The sequence below is a fragment of the Pinus tabuliformis genome, chromosome 4_1 (genome assembly GCF_031772625.1).
Source record: "Pinus tabuliformis cultivar Carrire ecotype Pingquan chromosome 4_1, CPIR1, whole genome shotgun sequence".
Taxonomy (NCBI): domain Eukaryota; kingdom Viridiplantae; phylum Streptophyta; class Pinopsida; order Pinales; family Pinaceae; genus Pinus; species Pinus tabuliformis.
The window spans coordinates 468,826,215-468,849,889 of record NC_142303.1 but is presented as its reverse complement, the minus strand read 5'-3'; the positions used below and the strand labels follow the sequence as shown (position 1 = coordinate 468,849,889).

Below are 23,675 nucleotides of genomic sequence, written 5' to 3'. Positions count from 1 at the left end.
CGAAAACAGAAATTTTTCTAGCAATAAAACAGCATTAAATATTGTAGGGTCTACCTCGAAAAATGTGCCCATAACTTCTTGTACGGATCGTACGGATTTCAATAGTACAACTACCTCGAAATTCATGCCCAAATCTACCTCGAAATTTGTGCCTTCGTTGATGTCCCTCTTCCTCAATTTTTGTGTTGTCCCTCTTCCTCGATTTCTGTGCCTTTCTCCTGTTGTACAATTTTGCCTTGGGATGCGTGCCAATAAATGTTGCTGCCCAGATTTGTTGAAATGTCTTCTTGCTGCTCTCCTTCACTTTCTCACTGCTTAGAAATTTTCTCCTTGCTCTCTCTTCTCTTTCTCTCAAATGCTCATGAAAGAATGAATGATCTTTTTCCTTTTCTCTTCTCCTTTTACTCTCTAAATGACCTTTTGGGTTACGCTAAGATCTAATAGCTGAGATTCATTTAGATTTAAGGAAAAGAATAAATGTGCATTTAATTCTCACTTTCTATTTTTAACTCACCCTCTTAAATAAAGACCCACTTAGCCTTTTATTTCCATAGTCACTTTTTCACTTTCTAATTCTTCATTGACTTTAATAAAGTCATCTTTAAATTAGAATGTAACTTTACCACTTATAAAGTCACTTTTAAATTAGAATGTAACTTTACCACTTACAAAGTCACTTTTAAATTAAATTGACTTTACCACTTATAAAGTCACTTTAGGAGAAAAGTACAAATAAATTTAGAAACTTTTCCCTAGGCCAAAGATCAAAGCCTTAGGGAACCACTTGTCGTCTGGTACCCAAATTTTAACAAGTGGGAAGTATTAGCTATAAGGCAAAGTGGGTTCTCATACAAAAAACTACTAAAAATGTATCGATGTGGCCTTAAAGAACCATTTTTCTTATACCTGTAGCAACGTAATTTTGGAGAAGTCGAGTTCTTTCAGTAACACCTCCATATCAATCAATTCAATCTTATTATCATTGGGAGCTCATTGCAGGTGTTATATTCCCAGTGGCAGCCATCTGATATATTTTCATCAGTTTATTGCATCATATACCAAAGGGTCGAATTGCCTTTGGAGGGTCGAGTCACTCACTTCAAGGGACAAATTTTTGGATGATTTATTGGAAGGAAAATTTCCATCCCATGGTATCATAGGAAAAATTATTATCTTCACCTCTACTATACTTATTGTGCAAAGCCTCCATCGACTGGCATAGGAATACTCCATCAAGGGTATTTTTTATCATTGCAACCACTTTAGCCATCTAATTCGAGAGATTCACCTGATTTGTTCAATGAAAATGACCAAAATTAATATAGTATTAGAGTTCTTAAAAACTCTGATACATTCCTCTGATCATGACACAGTCGAAATCAACAAAACCACTCTTGTTGACATTCGAACATGTCTGCAACATACATAGGAAAAGGTACAATTTTTGGAGCTTGAATCTCAGCTTCAGCAAGAAGAATTACAGCAGTGGAGTCATCATTCTGAACATGTTTCTGTTCAGAACATTGAGACAGACTCCCATCAGGGTCTGTTGGAGCGAGTTAGTGTCCAAGTTGGAGCCCGATGAGCAACACCTTAATGGACAAACGTAGTTGCGAGAGAGGCAGTTGTTGAGCTCAAGGGTCTGATCAAACCAGGAGCAGTTTGTGGAGCCCAAGACGTGTGTGTGGGGAAGGACATCTACAGCAAAAGATGGGCAGTCCTCCTAGCTTGTGTTCATTGTGGGAGATGGACATCTTGCAGTGATAGGTGGCAGCCCTCCGTGCCCTATTTTGGTCTTCTACATCAGCCAGATGGTCAGAGTATCTTGCTAAGGACAGATTGGTTGTCGATGGACTGACACCAAGCCCCAGTTTGTATCTTGTACTAGTGGATGTATGAGCTCCATTATAACTGGTACGGGAGCCCTAGACTGTTGTATTATATGTTGCTAATATAACAAAGTTGGGTTGAAAATTAAAAAGTTGTCTACGTTTTGTGCATGTGTGATTTACTGCTTTATATTTCCATTGTGCAAAGTAGTTTATGGTTGAGACTCTTGGTTTGGTAGTGTCAGTAATTTTAAGACTCTAACCTAGACCCAAGGTCGTGGAAATTCAATATTCTCGATGTGTTCTCCATGTGCCCATCAAGCCTCTTCTTATATCTTTCTGTTAGACAACCAACAACCCAAATTAACTTATAACTAAGTCACCTGACACGGGGATTCGGGACACGTAGAATTCAAGATTCGTGGTGTCGGATCCGGACACGCTGACCCCCCGGAACAAGACACGTTAGGACACGTTATATATTATTTTATTAAAAAATATATATATATATATATATATATATATATTTAAAAAATATACATATATATTAAAAATTAGATATTATCATATTTCTTACACAAATGTTAATTAATGATACAAATTTATTGATTTCAAACATAGATCTTCATCTATAGCTATTAGCATGCATAGTACATACAAAATTCAAATAAATGTCAATGGTACTGGTCACATAAATGATAAATCTATTAAAAATTTAAATCATGATTCATAATTCATAATTGAAAGACAACTTACAACTACAAGATAGTAAGATAAACACACTGACAACTGTAGTTTTCTCATTAAGTCATCAAATCAAAATGTGTTACATAGGTAGTGTTGGTGCAATGCCAATGGCAAATAGAAATAGAAAATATAAAACAACTACAGGTATACAAGCCTCAAGGCATCAATCAGCATCACTGTCCCCATCATCATGGTCCCCACTGCTCTCCTCTACATCCTCCTACTCCGCTGTATCCATAGTCGCCTCTGCATCTGCTGGTATGGAGGTTGACCCCTCTAAGTCATCAAATCTAACAGGCTCTAGCACTGGATCATTGAGATCCATGTTGGCCAATGCCAAGTCAACAGTGGTGTCCAGACCCATATCATCAGGAACAGTGTTACTTAGGAGCGGGAGCGAAAGCGGAGAGCGGGAGCGAAAACGGGAGCGGGAGCGACATATTCAGAAGCTCTTGGTTTGGTGCTCTTGATTAAATACGAGTTCCATACCCTAATACATGACAAAATTCAATGGAAACATTGCAATCCCCCAATCCTAAAATCCTGAAAAACTGATAAGTCTGCTGGATTTTGAATGAAATCTAAAATTCTACTTTCTCCATATGAAATCCAATGAGGCCGGAACCACTCTCAAACATCCTGAGTCATTTCATGGTAATGTTAAAAATTTAAGTAAAAGGATGAAAATGAAGATTAAGGAGAACGTCACTTTTACTTTAAGAATTTAACATTACCATGAATAGCATATCAATACTAGGGCCTAGACTTGATCATGAAGCTGCCAAAATTCTTTACTCGCTCCAACAGCACAAATCACTTGCCAAATGACAATTTTAATGAGCAAACATGCCCTTTTCATTCCCGCGTTGAGCTTAGCGAGTCCTGGAAACCGGACACGTGTCTTAAAATCACGACACGCTTTTGAAAATCGAGACACGCCCTCGGACATGACGTGTCTAAAACAGACACGACGTGTCCTGTGATTTGGACACAAATCCGGACCGAATCGTGTCGGCCTCGCCGAATTCGGGATTCGCAGGGGGTTTAGGACGAATACGGTGACTTAGCTTATAATCAATGGCTTAGATCATTTTGGCTTGATCCTCGTCTTCTTCTAGAAGATTCACTCACAGTTAGATTAACACCCTTTAATTATTTTAATTTCCTAAGTTTAGACTTAGGGTCCCATTAAAAATAAATAATATTTTAATAAAACTACCTCCGGGTGGAATTTCCCAAAATGATTTAGGGGTATTGGAGAATGCATGTGTCTAAGCCTCCCTGCAAATTTTGAGACTTAGAACACATCCGATGCTACCAGAAATCAACACTCCCTGAAGCATCACCCTTCTTTGTAACATCTCCCTCTGCATTCCTGATGTTTGACATTCTATCCACCAACAACTGTGCAAATGTTGCATCTGTACTGCTACTGACCCTGCCAGTGTCAACACTACATCTGTACTGCAACTCCCTCTCAATTTTGCATTTGTGCTGCTACTGGCACTACCACTGCCAATACTGCATCTACACTGCAACCTTCTCCAACTACTGCTGCTATAGCATCAGCAACGAAAAAGCATCCCAAATTATTGAACAAGTGTTCAGTATGATGCATCTCATTGTTGGAGTTTTGACTGCTGGTAGTCTCTACACTGACCCTCTGAAGCCTCTGCACTATGGCTGACCTCTACTTTGTCAACGTCGCCGTGCCCAGACAAAAACTTGCCACTCCTCAAAAACTGAATTCAGGGTCAATCTTACCATCTTAGAAGCTTGAGGTGTTGACCCCACATCTGCCAGCTCATCTCAGGTCTCATGAAGCTTAGCAAGGAACGGATCAATGTGTTCCTCCTTCCGCATCTGCGAGGACCACATATTTTGCTCTAAGTACATCTTCCACTGCTCAGAATATCCTTGATAAAACACCGACAATGCATCCCACATATCCTTGGCAGTCCCTCTGCCAGCGATGTGATAGACTACATGAACATTCACTCCGTTGAGGATCATTCTCTTTGTCTTCGCCACCTTTCCCTTGTACTTTTGAATGGATCTGGATCCGCGGGCACATTTACCACGCTGTCAACATAGGTTTTGAGAAAATGTTCATCCAAAAGGCATGACATCCTCGCCTTCCAAATCACATAGTTGGATGCACCATCCAACCGATCTTGATCTCTCAACCCATTGGCTGCCATCTCTACCAAACGAAAGTGTCGAATGTCCTCCTCTCTCTTGTTGATGCTCAGCAAATGAGAATTCGAATTCCCTGGCTAGGAACTCTGAGAGGAAGAAATTCGGTCAAGTGTCTCTCTTCTTCCTTCTTACGTCTTTCTGCCCAGCAACTGCCTGCAAAAAATTGCGTCACACCATAAAACCCCTCTTCGTTGAAGCTTTTGCTGCATTGCTCCCTCTGCCGCTAACAAATCTCGATCTGGAAATCCTACCTCTTTGTCGACTCACTCAAAGAGAGATTTACCACGAAAATCTTGCCCTCCTAGCCTGAACTGCACACTCCCTCTGGGGATTCGATTTGTTGCTTATGCAGCACTTCGACTTCCCTTCTTCCTTCAGCACTGGGCTCTTTTGGTACTGCTCTCTTGTTTCACCTGCACCTCTGATACCATGTGAAAATTTGGATGCCCAAATTTCTACTGCAACAACTGATTACGTTTCTTCTATTTGTTAATTACTGAACAAATTATTTATTGTTTCCTACAGTAAACACCGAAACTAATACATTGCAGCCTTCACCATTTAAAATAAAATGCAGAAACAAGAAACTGAACAAGAAAGAAATACACAACACATCTACACAGTTATTTTTGGACAAATGTCCCCGGAAAAACCCAATGTGGGAAAATTGATGCAGCAGTTGAGGGTTTTATTATTATGCAGTAGTAATTCTTAGTACAATTCGTTGGATGCCCAACTGGCTATCCTATACAGAGAGAAATTGGACAAAACAAGTAGTGAGATACTCTCACCCTGTCACTGGAAGAATTTGACTCTGATCTTATTGGAATAGAGGCTTTGCGCCCCTTCTGTGTCAGCGTCTGCGTAGAACTACGTCAACCCCACGCACTCTCTATGTCACCTCTGTTGGGGCCTGCGTTGCTCCTCCTTTGGACCCTCTGTTAGCCAGAAACTTCAATTCCCAACCTTCTAGTCTCACACCCCGGCTCCTGGATTCTGAAACTCGATTTCACCAGCAAGATTCGATCTCCATCTAAGCTCTGCGCTACCACCACGTCAGCACTGCGAACTTCATTTGTCCTCTGTGCCTTGTACTCTCCAGCCCAGGAAGACTCCTCACCGAATACTATCCCTGCCCCTCACTGCAAAATCTCATTTCGAATTTCTCACCAGCAATTGCTCTGCTTCAGAAATTCGATCTTTTGAACTCTACTCGATGTGTTCTCCAAGTGCCCCTCAAGCCTCTTCTTATATCTTTCTGTTGGACAACCAACGGCTCAGATTAACTTCTAATCAATGGCTTAGATCATTTTGGTTTGACTCTCGTCTTCTTCTAGATGTTTCACCCACAGTTAGATTAATAACCTTTAATTATTTTTCTTTACTATGTTTAGACTTACGGTCCCATTAAAAATAATTAATTATTTTAATAAAATTGTCTCCAGGTGGAATTTCCCAAAACAATTTCTAGGTATTGGAGAATGCTTGTGTCTAAGCCTCCCTGCAAATTTTGAGACTTAGAGCACATCCGATGCTACCAAAAATCAACAAATTTCCTCGTACCATGAAAAATATGGCAATATTTTACAAAGATATAAGAAGAATTTGAAGGGATAAAAATGTTGAAGCTTATAGTAGCTTCGGAAGGTCTTTTGCATAGGTTTGCTTGGCCGAGTCACAGGTTCCAGTAATTGCAATTTCCCTAGTAATACTTTGTGGGTCAAAAACCCTAATTTTCCAGATTAATGAATGACAGAGAATTGTTGTGGGTATTTATCTGCTGCAATGTGTGATTGATCTCTCCGAAATTTCATTTTCTGCTGCATATATTTCTAGAGGTTAAAATACCTGTGATTTCATTTTTCGGTAATTCAGAATTTTTGGTTAATTATATAAAATGCTGGGAATAAATAATTGCCTTGAGAAAACAAATCTGGACTGGTATTAGGAGATTTAACAAAAAATTGGGGGCTGGAATAAGTGAAAGAGCACTCTTGCTAGTCTTGGATAAAGCAGAAAATATCATAAATGCAGAACATTAGCCTAAAGTATAGCATACATTTCTGCTTATAACCATCAATAATCTTGTGTATATACACGAAAGAGGGGAGAGGCCCATTAATTGGCATAAACATGAATACCATGTAGATTTGCAAGTTGGTGAATCTCTCCTTGGTTTCACTGTGAACCATGAATTGGATCTTGGCATAGAATCTAAACATGAACATAGGCTCTAAGAATGACAGTTTCCTGGTCAAAATGCCACTTGATAAAAATTAAATCAGGATTTTGTCATCTGTGACGAGCTTCAGTTTCAAAATAGACCCTGTAAGAGCATGTCACCTTTATCAATCATTCATGATCAACAGAAAAGATCTTATTTAAAATTTATGCAAATTACCAATAACAGACAAGTTCTATATAAACGAAAGAAGATAATTATTAATATGAGATGATCAAAATGAAATCACATAGAACACATTTTTATATTTACATTGAAGCAGAAGACATGACACCGACCAAGGAAAAAGTCGAGGATGCATATGTGTTGGGTGGAAGAAAGCCTATTGGATGAGAAGGCAAGGATCATCATTATTGACTGCCACAAGATTTTGGAACTTGAAATAAGGAAATTTTTCATTCATTTCATCCTTGCATGCAATGTTTGCAAATAATAAGCAAGTAGCATTGTCTACCTTGGATTTCCTAATGCTCTAGGCATCAATCTATTCCATTCACTCTCTGATATCATGATTTTATATTTCTTGCAATACCTTCATGTTTATGTGGCATTTTCCCATTTACTTGGAGGACAGTATGAAAATCTTCCCAGTTTTTGCCATCTACCAAGCATTTTCACGAGTAATGATATTTTAAAGAAGGCCAAGATACATTTAATTTCCATGTTTTTATGCTACCCTCCAATACCACGCTTCATCTTCAATATATAGAATTTATGACAAAGAAAAACACATAGCCAGTAAATCCTCACTGTGTCATGTAAATGGAAAGAATCCCGCCTTGAGAGTTTCTAGTTCTAGCATTCTCAAGAAGATTTGGCAGTTGCCGCAGACAGTTTGCCATGAGTTCATCGGGAGTATGAGAGATCAAGGAATGGAAGGAACCTTGCAGCTAGGTCCATGTACCTTCCCAACATCAACACACCAGATTGGCTTGCTCTTATGTTATTCAGGCAAACAACTCTCTAAAGTGATTTTAAAGCATGCATGGCTCATTACAGGTAGCCACACTAAACAAAAGAATCCACATACTTAATTGCCATCAACATATTGAACATTACTTTCTACATGCACAAAATGAAAACATGTGTCCAAATGCATATAATAGAACTTAGCAGTAAGGAAATGCTAAAACATACCTTCCAGTCAGAAATCAGTTGTGATACAACAGGAAATGCTGCATCGTCAGTGCTTTCAACAACAAAAAGGAATTCCAAAGGCCCGCCATAGAGAGAAACCAACTGTTCAATGCCACAGATTTATACTGAGTTAAAATATTTATCCTGTAAACCATGCATGTCCATATTAAAAGGTGGCATGCATCAACAAACATATTTCATGGTGAATTATTGATCTGCAAAGCATCTCCAAATGTGACTTTCTTAGGTTAATAACTTACAAAGCTAACACAGTAAGGTTTATAATTAAAGCAAAACCACACAGACAACTCGAAAGTATGATCCTTGACATCCTACTTTGCTAATAGAGTTTGAGCAGTTATGCACATTTCATAAGTATAGAAGCATTTGAAAGAGGCCTATAGAAGTTTGTAATAATGTCAACAATCACTTATCCTTTTAATATTCATATTGAATGTGAAGGCACACCTAATCCAATTTAAGAGGTAAATTTCCAAACCTGACTTTTCCAGTTATTATAATTGTGTTCACCAAAACCCTTCAAAGGCATCACAACAGAAACTCTTGGCAACCTCTTTTGAGTGGAGTGTTCAAGGTCATTGATATTTGGATAAAGAAAAGCAAGGCTGTTACCAGCCTTTTCTCCATCCTTAATTCGCTTCAACTCCCTGGACCTGAAAAACTTAGCAAGGAGTATAAGAAACTCACGCATTAACAACTTGAGAAGCAGTGCATTCACAAGGAAAAAATATAAAGTTATTACGACAGTTTATTATGATGCAACAAATGTGTTTATTTTTACTTTCTCAAAGTCTCATTCTGATTAAATAGAAGCAAGGATGAAATTATATTTCAACTATGAGAGGCTAAAAACAGTTGAGGAAATCAGTAAAAGTTAACATCTAATAGTCTGACTAAAGTTGGAAGCATATCAATATATATTTAAGCTAAGTCACCCTGACCATGTTCATGTTCAAATTTGATGGCAATGAAATTTGGGAAAAAATAATTGATGCCAAAAAATACGATACAATTCACCATCTGGTTGAACAAAGACAAGTCCGCAAATCTATAATGAGTTTAGCTTTGTGAAAACATGTTAGAAAAGATAAGATAGCTAAGATAATTTTATTAATGTCCAAAATTTTATCAATGGGATGGCTAAGTGCAAAAGTACCAATACACTGCAGCGCAAGGGCCACTCCCATAAAAGTAAAAAACAGATCTAAACTAAGATCCATACTCTATAAAGTAAGAATAGAAAGAAATGCTAGAAAAGCTGGATAGATACAATAACCTCTTCGGGTCTTGTAACACCCCAAATCCTCTACAGCGTACCCTACATTTTCTGGCCAGAGTCGACACTATTAGAAGCCCAAATGTGCAATTTTTGCTCTGTAAGGCCATGTGGGATGATATGTACAAGTGTTGGCTGTGAAGTATCCTAGATTCCCTTAGTGGATCGGTCATGCCCAAGCCCTTTAATCCCCATCTTCATTGCCTCTAGGTCTATGGTAGTTATGTACTGACCTAAGTAACAAGGAACGTGGAACACCCCCCCCATACCAGCCACATTTTGGTATGGAACCCCTAAGCGCGGCTGAAACATGTTTCACTTTTTTGAAACCTATTGCAGCTCCGCTGAAATGCATTTCAGCATCTGTACATAACATTTCAGCGTCCAAACGGCACATTAGGGGCAATAGAACATGCTTCCGTAGTGTGTGTGGGCCAAATGCAAATTATTTTTAAAATGCAATAATTTATGAGTGGGGCAGCCTAATATTCAACCATAGCACCCTATTAATGCTATTTAATTAATGGTAATGTTAAATTCTTGAAGTAAAAGGATGAGAATGTCACTTTGTTAAATTGTGTACGCTTCACTCAAACAAAATTTGGTTTTGACATGGTAAGGGTTTTCTATCTTATTTTAATGCCTATAGGGTGATATTGATGATGAGAATCCCAATATAGGAAATGATTTCGATGATATGTAATTATATTTATTCATGAATATGTATCTCTATTCTAAATTATAATGTTAAAACTTAAATGCTTTCTTTCAAAGTTTATTATAATTTTCTCATATATATATATATATATATATATATATATCTATAATGTTTCGTCGTATCCTGATTTTTTGGGGTTCATGTTTCCAACACATTCCCATTTCAGATATGCATTTCCATTTCCCCGAACCATGCAACTTAGGTACTGACTAACCCTTAGTGGGTTCCTTGCGTTGATGGGCATTTAATGTCCTAGGTAGGCTTTGAAGGTCTTGGAAGTGGATCTACATGGACAAATGATTTAGGGGAGCCCTTAGTTACTAACTTATGATTATTGCCATGTAAAGGTGATTGCACCATGTACGGGTGGAAACACACATGTTTACCACACCTATTTTATTCCTTATATGGACCATTTTATCTTATGTATGCACAGCTTTGGCCATGGTTTCTATTTCCCATCATTCTACATGGCAGTCTCAAGTTCACAATGCATTTTGTGCTCCCCAAGGAACAAATCACATTCTCCAAGGCAAGAAAAGACGTCCATTACACTCTCTTATGCAAACCATCTCTAAGTCAAAGCATCCAAAATGCCTTCTTCAAAGTGCCTTTTCTAGCCTTATTTCATCATCAAAGAGGGTCGACTTCTCTTATAACAGTGACTTATCTCTTCCGGATCCATCACTTTAGGTTATTTGTGTCAACATTTCGAACCAGCAAGTGTGGTTCATCTTCAGGACAATACAGTGATGAGAAATTTGATCAAGCACAAAGGAATAAATAGGGGAGGAAAACCTAAAGTCAAAATGAGAATTGAAAATTAGGAAAAGTCAAAAATAAACGTTTAGTATTATTAGTTAGTTCATAAAATCATGTTTAATCATTAATTATTTATTATTATATTAAAGAATACAATATTACTTTTTATTGTAGTTTTTCTTTGAGTTAGGGGTGTTTATTTCCTCCCTATCGTTTATTTTTTACTTTTCCTAACGTTAAAGTCACTTTTCCTAATGATATCACCGGCTCTCACTTGGTTTTGTAAGTTCGACCTGCAATATTCGGCTTCCTGCAGTAGAACAGAAACCCTAGTCTTCACACATGTGAGCAAAAAAATTAAGTTTTTAGTCTCTTTCCTTCACTAGGGTTATCTTCCTTGCTTTTTTACTTCTTCGCTCTTTTTTGTCTTGCCTCTTTTTTCTTGAATGTGAACTGCAAAAGTGTGTGCTAAAGGAGGTTAAGTTCTTCTTATATATAGCCTTCTTATGAGGTCGAATTAGCCCTCTCTAGACCGACTTGTCCTTGACTGGGGCCGACTTGTGCTTGGAGGCATATTTGTCTTTCTAGACTCAAAATAAATTATTTTACATGATACATCTTGCCCATATGGGTCTTATATACATGACATTGACTCTCTTGACTCATGAAAATAAATCTTATGACATGACAAACCCTAGAAGCATGAAGAACATGCTTTACCTAGAAGATCAATCAAACAAAGCATGAAACCCATGCTTGAAAATAATATCTTTTCTTTCTTCTTTTGCTTGATACTTAAGATAGACATATTGACATGAGTACAATGACAATTATGAAGACCGAAACTAATTACATTTTCCAACACCATGATCATTCTCTAATTGCATCAATAATTGCCCCTGATTTGTGTAATGGGTGAATAGTGTACAAGGACTAGGTTGGCGAAAATCCTAAGAAAACATGATTAAATAGATCTACAATGTAGTCTAAGGTAGATGAAATACCATGTTTGAAGAGTTTTGCATCAAATTGCTCTCATTGGTCACTCAACTGGTGTTCAACTCTCACTCTATCAACCATATATCCATATAGAAGAACAAAAGCATGATAATTGATGGGAGGAGACAACAACTTGAGACTGACGGAGGACATCATAAGGTGCATTCATATGGGTGAAGAGGGAGTCAAGGCCAAGGTCTATAACGAGGTGAGTGGTGAGGAAAGATAGTATCCCAAAATGTTTTGGGAGAAAGAAGAACGGCATTGCATTGTTCATGTATGCTTAAAGAAAAGAAGATATGTTTCTTACAACGAAGTAGGTAACAATGGGATCTCCATAAACGGGGGTAATATGTACAATTGTGCAATATGGAATGCCAAAGCTAAATGTCATGGATTTTGCACTCCTCATCATACCAATAGTTCATAGGACATGATTTAGACATGGGACATGTTACCGCAAAATCTAACAACCTAGTGCAAAGCCTCACTTGGCAATATAGGTCTTAGGGCAAGATTGGGATCTAGCACCATTGTCACCTCAATGGTTTCTCCCCCTGTTATTTATGTTTATATATGATCCCCACAAGGGAGACTTCCTTGGCAAGATTTAGAGGTTAGATGACTTAGGAATCCAAGCCAAATAGCTTTCTAAGGAACTTGCAACTAAACACCCTAAAGGATCTTCAATAAAGACAAGCTCAAGTATGATGATATACAGGGAAGAAATGGCAAGGCCTTGGAGGCCGAGATATGGCCTAGAGATGTCCAAGTAAACTTTCCCACTAGCCATCATCAAATAAAGAATGTTGTTACAAGATAGGGTTTTACAGATATGTAGATTTACAGCATGCAAAACAATGTAACAATTAAAACAACCTTCTAATGGTAAGATCAATAAAGGTTTGAGGTGGCTCAAAGAGGTAAACAAGGGAAAGTTTAAACAATGGTTTTTAATGGCTGAAAATGCACAAGACAACAGCAATAACCTAGACGTCAACCCTTAAATTAGTGGTAGAACATACATAAAATGATAGATTTTGCATTTTAAACATAAGTAGTTGCAATTCCTACCTAAAGGACTATAAAATATAGGTGCAAAATTGCTATAAAATGCAATTATAACCAAACCCTAATTGTCGTTACTGTCAAGTAATTAAAAAAAATGAAATTTAAAGTTGATAAACACACCAAGACCAAATCCTCTAATCATTCAAGCAATGGAGTCAACTAGCGTGAGGTCAAGATAGATGGGGACCTTAAATAGAGAGGATGGAAGACAATTCGCTTCACTTTAGAAACCCTAGAGACTTTCTTATATAGGAGACTTAGGTCAAAGGATGCAAGAAATTATTCCCTTTGATGGATACTTGATAGCAAATTTTGCACAAATACATAAAAACAAGAGTTCACAAAAGATATTGCACTTTTTAATATGGCATATGTGAAACCCTATTTTCAAAATTTCATGCAAAATGGAATAAAATAGCATTAAACTTACGCCATTCAAGCAAACATCACTTAACAAATCCAAAGAAAGCCTCTTTGTGCAAAACATATCCTCCCTGAGACAATTCGCACTCTACTTAGCCATTACGTCCAAGAGAAAAGAATTATTAGTATACACTCATTCAAGTGAGAAATGACAAGTGTGTGTGACAAAGATCCAAAGTAAATTAACTCCCCTTTATATATATATGACGGTAACCAAATCAAATTTCCTTAATTTACAATTAAAAGCCCTAAAAGTTTGCCTAAAACATCCAACAAGACTAGTAGGTCACAAGACCAAAAAATAGCTTCATATAATGATAAAACATAATAAAAAGATAGATTTTCTCCACATCTCTGGGAGAAATGGCTCTCCAACATGACGTCATCCTCAACTAATGAGCCTCTTCATCAAGTAACGTGGCAAAAATGGTCCAAGAGTGCTCCACACTCCAAGACATCTCATCAAAGTGAAAGGGTGTATCTCCAAGCCACATCTCGTTCAAGACGTTATCATCAAGAAGCCTTGCATCATCTTCTTGGGGTTTGCATAGGTGACATGGAAACCCTAGGGCATGTTATTTTCATCAAAAGAGACATGTTGAACATCCCAAAGTGTCTCAAGTGATCACCATCCTGAACTAGGCTCTAGAATAAGGTAATGCCCATCTGTGAAAAATTCCAAACTGGAACCCTATTGCAGCAACTAGAAATTATTCTCCTAATTGTTAATTTTATTTAACAATTTATTTGTTGTTTGCTATGGAAAATATTGAATAAATCACACTGCAACCTTCACAAATAAAATACTGCGGAAGAAAATAAAATGTTGGAAGCTGAGAAATGCTAGCACACACATAAAAATAACACAGTTATTTTTGGACAAAAGTCCCTGGAAAAACCCAACTTGGGAAAACCGGTGCAACAGATGAGGGTTTTATTATTATGCAGCAGTGAGAAAATCTGAGTACAACTAGATGCTAAAATTTGGCAATCCTACAGAGAAAAATACTGGCAAAAATCTAGTGAGGAATTTTCCTCACCCCACAGGCAAACTCCCAGCACGACTTGCCTTCTGAAACTCGGCCCTCTAACCCTCTGTGTCAACTTCTGCGCAGCTTGTTGGACGTCTAGCCTCAGACTGGTCTCTGATGAAGTCGTTCTGCCTTATGCTGACCAAAAAGAAGCTTCTTCGGCACTCTAGGACTCCTTCCCGGCCTCTGGGACTGAAAACGTCAATCTCTCTCAGGAATTCAACTCTGCCTCTAGAAGTTGTTGCATTGCCCCAGCGTCAGCCTATCTGTGCCTCTTCTGGCTCTTTGAAAATGCGCTCGTTGGATCTAGAATGCCTCCTCCGACCTCACTGTCTTTGCCCCTCTCACATTGCTTCGATCTCTAGTTCTCTCTCTCTCCAACAATTGACTGTTGCTACTCTGGAAATCGATTTGCTTAAAAATCGAACTGCTCAAGTGTATTCTCCATCACCACATCAACCTCCTCTTTAGTCCTCTGTTCGAGCACAAATGGCCAAGATTAAAACTTAATCAATGGCTAGGATAATCTTTGAATCGATCCGTGTGAGCTTCTATATGATTCTTGCCTTGACCTAATTAATATTGATTAATAAACCATATTCCCTAAGTTTAGACTTAGAAAATATTTAAAAACTGGTTAATAATCTAATCAAGTCATTTCTAAGCGGAATTTCCAGAAACGATTTCTAGGTTTTAGAGATCTCGTGTATTCTAGCCTCTCCACAAAATTTCAAGGCTAGAACACATCCAATGCTACAAAAACTAACACAAGAAGGAATAAGGCTAGCCTGGGGGTGTCTTAGGTCTTCTAAGGCACATCATCAATATTGCCAAGGGTCTAACTTCTTGGCTCAGCTTTTCAACATTTGATGGCGAGGAAGAGAGAGACCATATATCCATGAGGAGGCTCCTCAAGTTCCAACGCTCATCTCTATGTGGGCAACACTGAGGCTGCAATGTCACAAGTGCTCTCATGCTAGGCTAGACATCCTCTTCAATGTGTTAGAAAGGTGTCAAGCCATCCCTCAAGGGATATCCAATGCATCTGTGAGAAACCACCTAAAACATACCCTCAAGATCAAGTGAGATCAACATCCGTAGGTAAAGAAACCATTGAAGTGTCATAGTGAAACATATTCAATGCTAGGAGCACAAGAATATTTCTCACAAGCCTTGCCTTCAAATTTCTTTCTAACTCGTGATTTGTAAGCAAATTGCCACACTTGTGTTAGGGATGATTATACAATTAGCCTTGTTAGGTGCTTCCCACTTCATTGGGAAGGACATTTCCTAGGTAGCCCCATCGATCCATGAGTGCATGTGATAAATGTGTACATGGAATGGAAAAGACTTTAAGGAAGATCCCATTGTCTTGGTGTAAGTTGAAGGAGGTCCAACATCTTGAGTGTGATGATGATAGGAGGGAGCAGTCATGGAGGCTTGAGTTATCTCTTTCCTCAACCTGCTCATTTCACCCTTCTAATGTGCCTTTTATTTCAAGGATTTTTCTTTTCTTTCTTACATAGCTTGGATGACCAACTTGCTTTATATTTTTCTAATACCCCTTAAAAAGGTATTGATTCATTGCTCATTGAGGCAGGGACATTATAAGTTCCTTTGATTTAGAGAGAGCACGACATGCTTAGCAACTGGATGATGGCTAATGACAAGGGTAGAGCTCAGGCTAGGTTTTTTCCCATGTGCTTATTATAAGTCCTAGCCATATTTTGCATTTTTCATTTTCTTTCATTTCTGGCTATATATGTTTTCACCTTTCTTTCAGCCTATCAACCTCTTAGGGCAAGGTTTCGATCACTAAGTCAAAGATGTGGATAAATTGTGCCAATACTAGTGACAAATGACAATTAACCCAAAGAATGCAAGTGGATACAAGGACAAATGGAAACTAACAAGTATGGATTGCCTTCGGCATGCTACATTAATTAGTGCCTCCTATTCCTGCCCCTCCTAAACAATGGAAAGAAAATACCTTAGTGAAGATCACATTGGACTAGGGGCACAAGATGACCTCCCAAGTGAAGTGTGTGAACAAGGATACAATCAAAAGTGGTGAATCATCCAACTCAACCTGTGATCCATATTAGAATGTCAGTGCCCTTAACATTAAATGAAAGCACATGATTATAGAAATGGTTAGTGTACCTTCTAATAGATGACTCATCTTCTTTCAAGAAGTATGCTTGATGGGAGAAAACACTAACCGAAGCATAAGTGGAGAGCTATGAGGTGAAGCTATCTATGGACCATCATAAGGTTGTTGGTAGGTTGGTGGACCAAAGAGGAGAAAAAAATTTCTCCTAGGGGCTACCCACTTAAGAGGGTAACATGACACAAGGAGAGTTGATGATATGGGGATGGGACCTAAGGGTCCCATCCCAATAACTAAGGAAAGCATATCATATCTTCAAAAGACACGAACTCAAGAGATGAAAAACAAGAGGGGATGAAGAAGCTAGCATAGGTGAGAATAGTAGACATTTGGAACCCCAATATCAAACAAGATGGTGGTACAAGGGGGGCACCAAAGGTGGGGGTGAGATAGGACAAGGGTTGGGTCAATTCTAGGGTGAAATAAAAGGAGAGCATGGTCCATAAAAAATATCATGGTAATCGAGAACTAACTAATAAAAAAGATCGGGCCTTACTTGGTCAAGTCATAGTGAACAACACTAATGCCCCCACTATGAGGAAAACAAGAGAAATTACTAGAATCCAAGAAGCAAGGTACGTCGTTCAAAATTAGCAGCTCATGGGATTCACCAAGATGCAAGTGGTGTCTACCATATGTTGAAAGAGGTTCTAAACCATCATTTGAAATTAGCAGCTCATGGGATTCACCAAGATGCAAGTGGTGACTACCATATGTCGAAAGAGGTTCTAAACCATCATTTGAAATTAGCAGCTCATGGGATTCACAAGATGTAAGTGGTGTCTACCATATGTCGAAAGAGGTTCTAAACCATCATTTGATACATTGTGAAGGTCCACCAAGCTACTTTGATCTCTTAGAGACAAAAAGCACCTTAGATCTCTCATGGAGTGGAATTTTTGGTATGTGCATCGTAATCCCCTAGAAGGATGACATCCCCTACAATCAAGTACTAAACAACGTAATCGTATAGATCTAGATAAGGGTCATTTCAAAAGGGGAACATATGGTCAATTTTTCATTTTTGATAACACCATTGTAAGTCCAAAGGATGCAAGTTAAAGCATTGTAGGCCATGTCAAGTTATGTATTAAGATATCCTAGGCCTAGTAAGGACGACCATGGCCGGTACCTTTTATCCCTACTCTTAGCTCCTTTCGTCTTGGATAGGATTGGAGGACTTGGAGTGGATCTCATCGGCACTCATGGTTTGAGGGAGCCTTTGATTATGTGGTTGATCGTAGTTGTAGGGCCAATCCAGCCCATGTTTTGTGCACCTATGTCTTGCCACGTGGTCATGTGTCATAGAGTCTCTACGCATCATTAGCTTTAGTGTAGTATTCATCATATAGTTCTCAACATGCCAATCTCACAATTCACAGCATTTCACATTTCCCAAGCCAATACACAGATCCCAATGCATGGGGTCCTGAGGTCAAAAAGTTAGCAAGGTCTCAAGCTGCTCAAAATAATTTATAGATGCCATGCCACATAAAAATATTGGTAAAAGATAAAGGCAATATTCAGAAATTGCATCCAAATGGTGGTTGTAGACTTTAAGTGACATGTGGGGCTTTTAGGTGGCAAGACAGGGTGAAAATTTGAAATGCATGGACAAACTTCACATCAAAATTGAAGTAAATCATGCTTCAAAGAAAACCAGATGCCAGAATTCATCAATCGAGCGGGGCATAACCTGTGCAAGCAAAATTTCAGCACATTTCTAGCTCTCATGTGGCAAGATTCAAGTGGACCTAGCAGTAACATCCTAAGGCCAAACTGGGCAAGTGATAGCTCTTTGGAATCCTCATGGCGTGGCCTACCTCCCTTAAGCAAAATGTAGGACAAAGTTGGGAGGGCGTCTTCTCCATCAGGCATTTTTCGGAACTAGTCAAAACACATGCAAACTAACAGGTGGGACAAAAGGTAGCAAATCAAGGTCCACACTTGACATGTAGAGACTAATTTTACATCAAAAGTTAATGTAAATTTTATTCCAAACAATATCCATGTGTCAAATTCCTCAAAACAGCAAGGGAGTTGGAGATCTAGCAAATCACTTATCCATGCAAGGTGACCTCTCATCCTAGCCATGTGTGTAAGTCAAATCTACGTGTTGCCTCTCCAAGCCAAGTTGAGGCTCTTGTGAGTTAATCAATTCAATTTTTAATGCAAAAAAAATTATTATAAAAAGTGACTTAGTATCAAATGTGTGGATGACAAGTCAAATAATATTATTTTTTGAAAGAGTCAAACTAGTTTTTATCTACTTGTTACAAGAAATATTATAAAAGGAAAGATCCTCCTCCCATTAGTTGTTGAAGTGTGAGATCATAATGCCATAACCAAACTTTTTCCTTCGCAAACATTGTGTACATTGTGGGTTGATTTTTTCTATTCCTTTTCTTCTTAGTGCTTGTGGTAGTTGTTATTCATAAGATAGATCCAGATCACACATAAATTTGTGGGATGATCCATCAAGGGGCCACATGGTCACGTGGAAGTGATAAGCACGGTACTTATTCTTCATTATACCCTTTGTTATTGGTTGGTGATTTTGGATCCAAGTGGTTGGACAAATCCTTGTCAAAAATATCTTCAACTAAGAGAAGATCTCAACCAACCTCATAGTTGACCCATAGATCGAAGACATTTTGCAATGAATTGCTCCTAATTGGACTTCGAAACCAATGAAATTGTCTTAGACAAGAGTGTAGGCAATTAGCCGTTCGACTCCAAGCTTATTTCTTGTCCAAATTGCAAGGCTAAACCAGAAGGGTTGTCATTTGCTGCTCAGCAATTGAAGAGGTAATATTGGGCCAAGGTAAGGCTTATTTACAACACCCAATTTATTCAAAAATCTTTTATTTTTACTGTTTAAATAGAACAAAAAACAATAACATATTGCTAGCTTGTGTTTATAATTTTTATCTTGACATAGCTAGTTGACCATTGGGGTTTTGAGCTGAGTTTCCCACATTTTATCCAAGGGATAAATATAACCTTATTTCTGCTCTTAACATACAGCAAATCATACACTAAATCTAGCAAATTTCCAATTACAAGGGACATATCAAAATAAGTTTCACTTTTTTTTCCACAGAGAAAAAAAACCATAACTTTTATTAATGGTATAGAAATTACATTTTGTAGACACATATAGTGTGTATGCATCTAATATCGAAAAGTACATGACAAAGAAGAAAAGAAACGAAAGGCTATAGAAAGGTTCAATAATTGGCAATGAACCACAGAGCATAAGCCAACAAACCAACAAAAAAGTTAATAGAATTAACACTAACAATTTGTGTTAATCTTTTCCTTTTTTTTTTTTTTTTTTCACCTTTTGCCAGCCATCGCAATTTGGTTCAACGAGAACCAAAAACAAATCACGTACCGCTTGTGGGATTTCTTTGTCTGAATCCAAGCTCTCTGAGACATGACCTCTTCTTGTGCCCCCCAATTCCATCCAATGTCAAAGAGTCCTCACGATCCATTTCTTTCTGTTGAGTGATAATTGTCACTAACTGGGCTATTGTGTCCTCATTTGGTTTGACTCCCTATTGGGCCATATCACGCATTTCTTCTTTTTTTGGTTTACTTCTCTTGTTTCTTCTTCTTCCTTATAAAGATAATGCTCTAGGAACTGCCATCCTTTTGGTCAGTTTGACTGCCTCTTCTTCTTCTTTGGATTCTTTTTTGCCTGTGGACAAGAATTATGTAAGTGTCCATTTTGAAAGCATACACAGCATTGGAATGTCGTGTTCTCATAATCTAAAACCTATGACCAGTGGAAGTTATTGTGTTTCAATTTATATGATCTGAGAGTCATTTGCTTAGATCAATCTCCACACATATTCTGGCAAAAGTGAAGAGACCATTTTATGTTCTTCCCAGATCCATTTTCTTAAATTTTCCTAATGTTTTTTCCTATATTTTCAAGGACTTTATGGTGCCATAATGGAAAAGATAGATTTGGAAGTCTCACCCAAATAGGCATGGAAGAAACCACCACAATATTGGCATCAAACTCAAGGGAACCACGGAGTGATGAACATCCCATCACTACCCCAGAACCAAGGCCCTTCATTAAGAGCATAATCCAGATCCTTTTGTATTTTGAATTGGAATAGGAAAAAGACATTTGGGCAAAGTTATATGTCATAGTTTGGAGTTCATAAGAAGAAAATCCACTCAAATAAAGCTTCGGGTTTAGGCCAAAATCTATTAAATCTACAAATAGCTGCTTTAGATTGAATAACAGAGAAAATGGAAGAAACCTCGGGGAGATTTAATTCCATACTCGGAGCCTTCTCCATCTATTCTACTATATAGGGTCCTGGAATCTATGGATTTTGATCTACTAGGGTTGTGGTCTGCCTTTGCAATGCTTCTTTGAAAGAGACAAAGGAACCATTTGTAGACCTGGTTCCATTAGCACCCCCACAGAGCCTTGAGTTCAATATAATGGTTGAATTTATTTTAATACTGTAATCTTTAAGCTGGAGGGGGTCTCACTAAACTTTCCCTTCAAATTGTAGGCTTTGAAAATCTGTAGACAGACCCCATTTTCCTTAGATAAACAATTTGAGAGAAATGATAGAGAATGATTCTCTTACCAAAAATATCAAGGTCTCCCTACTGGTACTTTTGATAAAATCTGAAACCAAAAAACAAATTCAGATTATTCTCTGACTATGGGGATGAAATCTCAAGTCGGGGCTTAGAGAGTGAGACCCCCTGACTAGAGGCCACCAAAGAGGGAACATGTGGAGGCACCGCCCCCAACTCTGCAATGTTTAAGAAACGACAACACAACGAGCAGAAGGTAAAGGGGGTAGTGGCCGAAAGAAAACCCACCGATAAATTCCCCCAATCAATTGGACACAACCGCCACACCCTATTATTGAAAAACGTAGAGAAATATAGTGCAAGAAAACAGAAAGAGACTTATAACAGCACTATAAGATGATAAATGTAGAGAATTCATCTGCAAGCTCCCTGGGAGTTCAGTCGAAACAGAGCAGTGAAGCTGGCGTGTGAAGCCTCTCCTAAATCCAACACCGGCGATTGGAAGCAGGCATTGCGCACATAATAGCCACGAATCCTTTCTCCAAGCCATGGCACAATCACTTGGTGTGAAACTGAGTCATGAACCTTGGCAGCGGCATGCCGATGGACAAAAAACCTTGTAACCCTAGCCTTTGTCGCGCTCAGCATTACAATCAAGTAAGTTTCACTTATCCAAACCTTCGATTAAATTCTAGAATTGCTTTACTGAAGAAATTTCAAGCCCTACTCTGGTTATCAATTTTCCTTGTCACTCCATGCATTTAGTTTTAAATTCAAGCATGATCAAAATTCTAAAATCTGGAAATGACAATATTTTCTGAAAACACAAATTTAGAGATTTCACAACTGCTGAAATTGCAGAAATAAAACACAGAAAAATTATGACAGCCACACACAGAAAATAACACAGTGATTTTTGGTCAATGTGACCCTGGAAAAACCCCCTACAACTCTTGGGGAAAACCAGTTTGAGAGCTCTTCTTTATTTCTGAAAAATCTTTTACAAAGAAACTGAAATACACATTAAAAACTCCAGCAACCACAAATTACACCTTATCTCGATTGTCGTGCTTGAACTCCACCTCAAAAATCGTGCCAATTAGCAAATAGCCAAAACATAAATTTTCCAGCAACAAAACAACATTAAATGTTGTACGGCCTGCCTCAAAAAACATGCCCAAAACTTCTTGTACGGATTCCAGCAGTACAAATGCCTCGAACATTGTGCGCAAATCTGCCTCGAAATTCATGCCATTACTATTGTCCCTCTTCCTTGATTTCTATGCCTTTCTCCTGCTATACGATTTTGCCTTGGGATGCGTGTCAATAAAGGTTGTTGCCCAGATTTGCTGAAATGTCTTCTTGCTGCTCTCCTTCACTTCCTCACTACTCAGAAATTTTCTCCTTGCTCTCTCTTCTCTTTCTCTCAAATGCTCATGAAAGAATGAATTTATCTTTCTCTCCTCTTCTCCTTTTACTCTCTAAATAACCTTTTGGGTTATCCTAAGATCTAATGGTTGAGATTCATTTAGATTAGGGATGAGAATAAATGTGCATTTAATTCTCACTTTCTATTTTTTAACTAGCCCACTTAAATAAAGACCCACTTAGCCTTTTATTTCCATAGTCACTTTTTCACTTTCTAATTCTTCATTGACTTTAATAAAGTCACCTTTAAATTAGAAGGTAACTTTACTACTTATAAAGCCACTTTTAAATTAAACTGACTTTACCACTAATAAAGTCACTTTAGGAGAAAAGTACAAATAAATTTGGACACTTTTCCCTAGGCCAAAGATCAAAACCTTACGGAACCACTTGTCCTCTCGTTGCCAAATTTTAACACTCCCTCTTACCGAGGAAAGTGTTCCTCACCACTCCCATCTTGTCACTGAAGTAGACATGCTTGCCCCGTGGTAAGGCTTTGGTGAAAATATCTACTACCTACTCATTTGTGGAAATGTACTCAATCTTGACAGCGCCCTTTTGGACATAGTCTCTAATGAAGTGATACTTGATCTCAATATGCTTTGACCTGTCATGAAAAATTGGATTCTCCATGAGTTTTATGCAACTCTGATTATCATAGTAAATTACTAAAGGTCTCAATGCCTGACGAAATAGACCAAACAACACCTTGCGAAGCCATATGGCCTCACAACTAACCAAACTAGCAGCCATATACTCTGCCTCAGCTGAGCTCAATGCAACTGATTGTTGTTTTCGACTGATCCACGACACAATTGCCGAACCCAACTCAAAACAGCACCCGAAAGTACTCTCTTTATCTAAAGCACAACCTGCCCAATCTGAATCTATGTACCCTGCCAGTCTCACTCCATCACCCTGTCTATAATCCAGACCAAAATCCACAGTCCCCTGCAAATAACGAAGCATGTGTTTTGCAGCCACACAGGGCACCCTCCTGGGCTCACACATGAACTTACACATAGTGTTAATTGCAAAACATATCTCTGG

General features: G+C 38.3%; 1 protein-coding gene across 1 annotated transcript in view; it reads right to left on the bottom strand.

Annotated features, from left to right (window-relative positions):
* Window positions 1-23,675, bottom strand: part of LOC149176471 (Nucleotide-diphospho-sugar transferases superfamily protein) — a 204,115-nt gene that overhangs the window by 168,531 nt on the left and 11,909 nt on the right. Inside the window, exons 3-4 of the mRNA XM_089419923.1 lie at window positions 8,654-8,828; window positions 8,155-8,256 (exon numbers count right to left, since the gene is read on the bottom strand). Coding sequence (XP_089276049.1) covers window positions 8,155-8,256; window positions 8,654-8,828 — 277 coding nt within the window. The remainder of the gene's footprint in view (window positions 1-8,154; window positions 8,257-8,653; window positions 8,829-23,675) is intronic.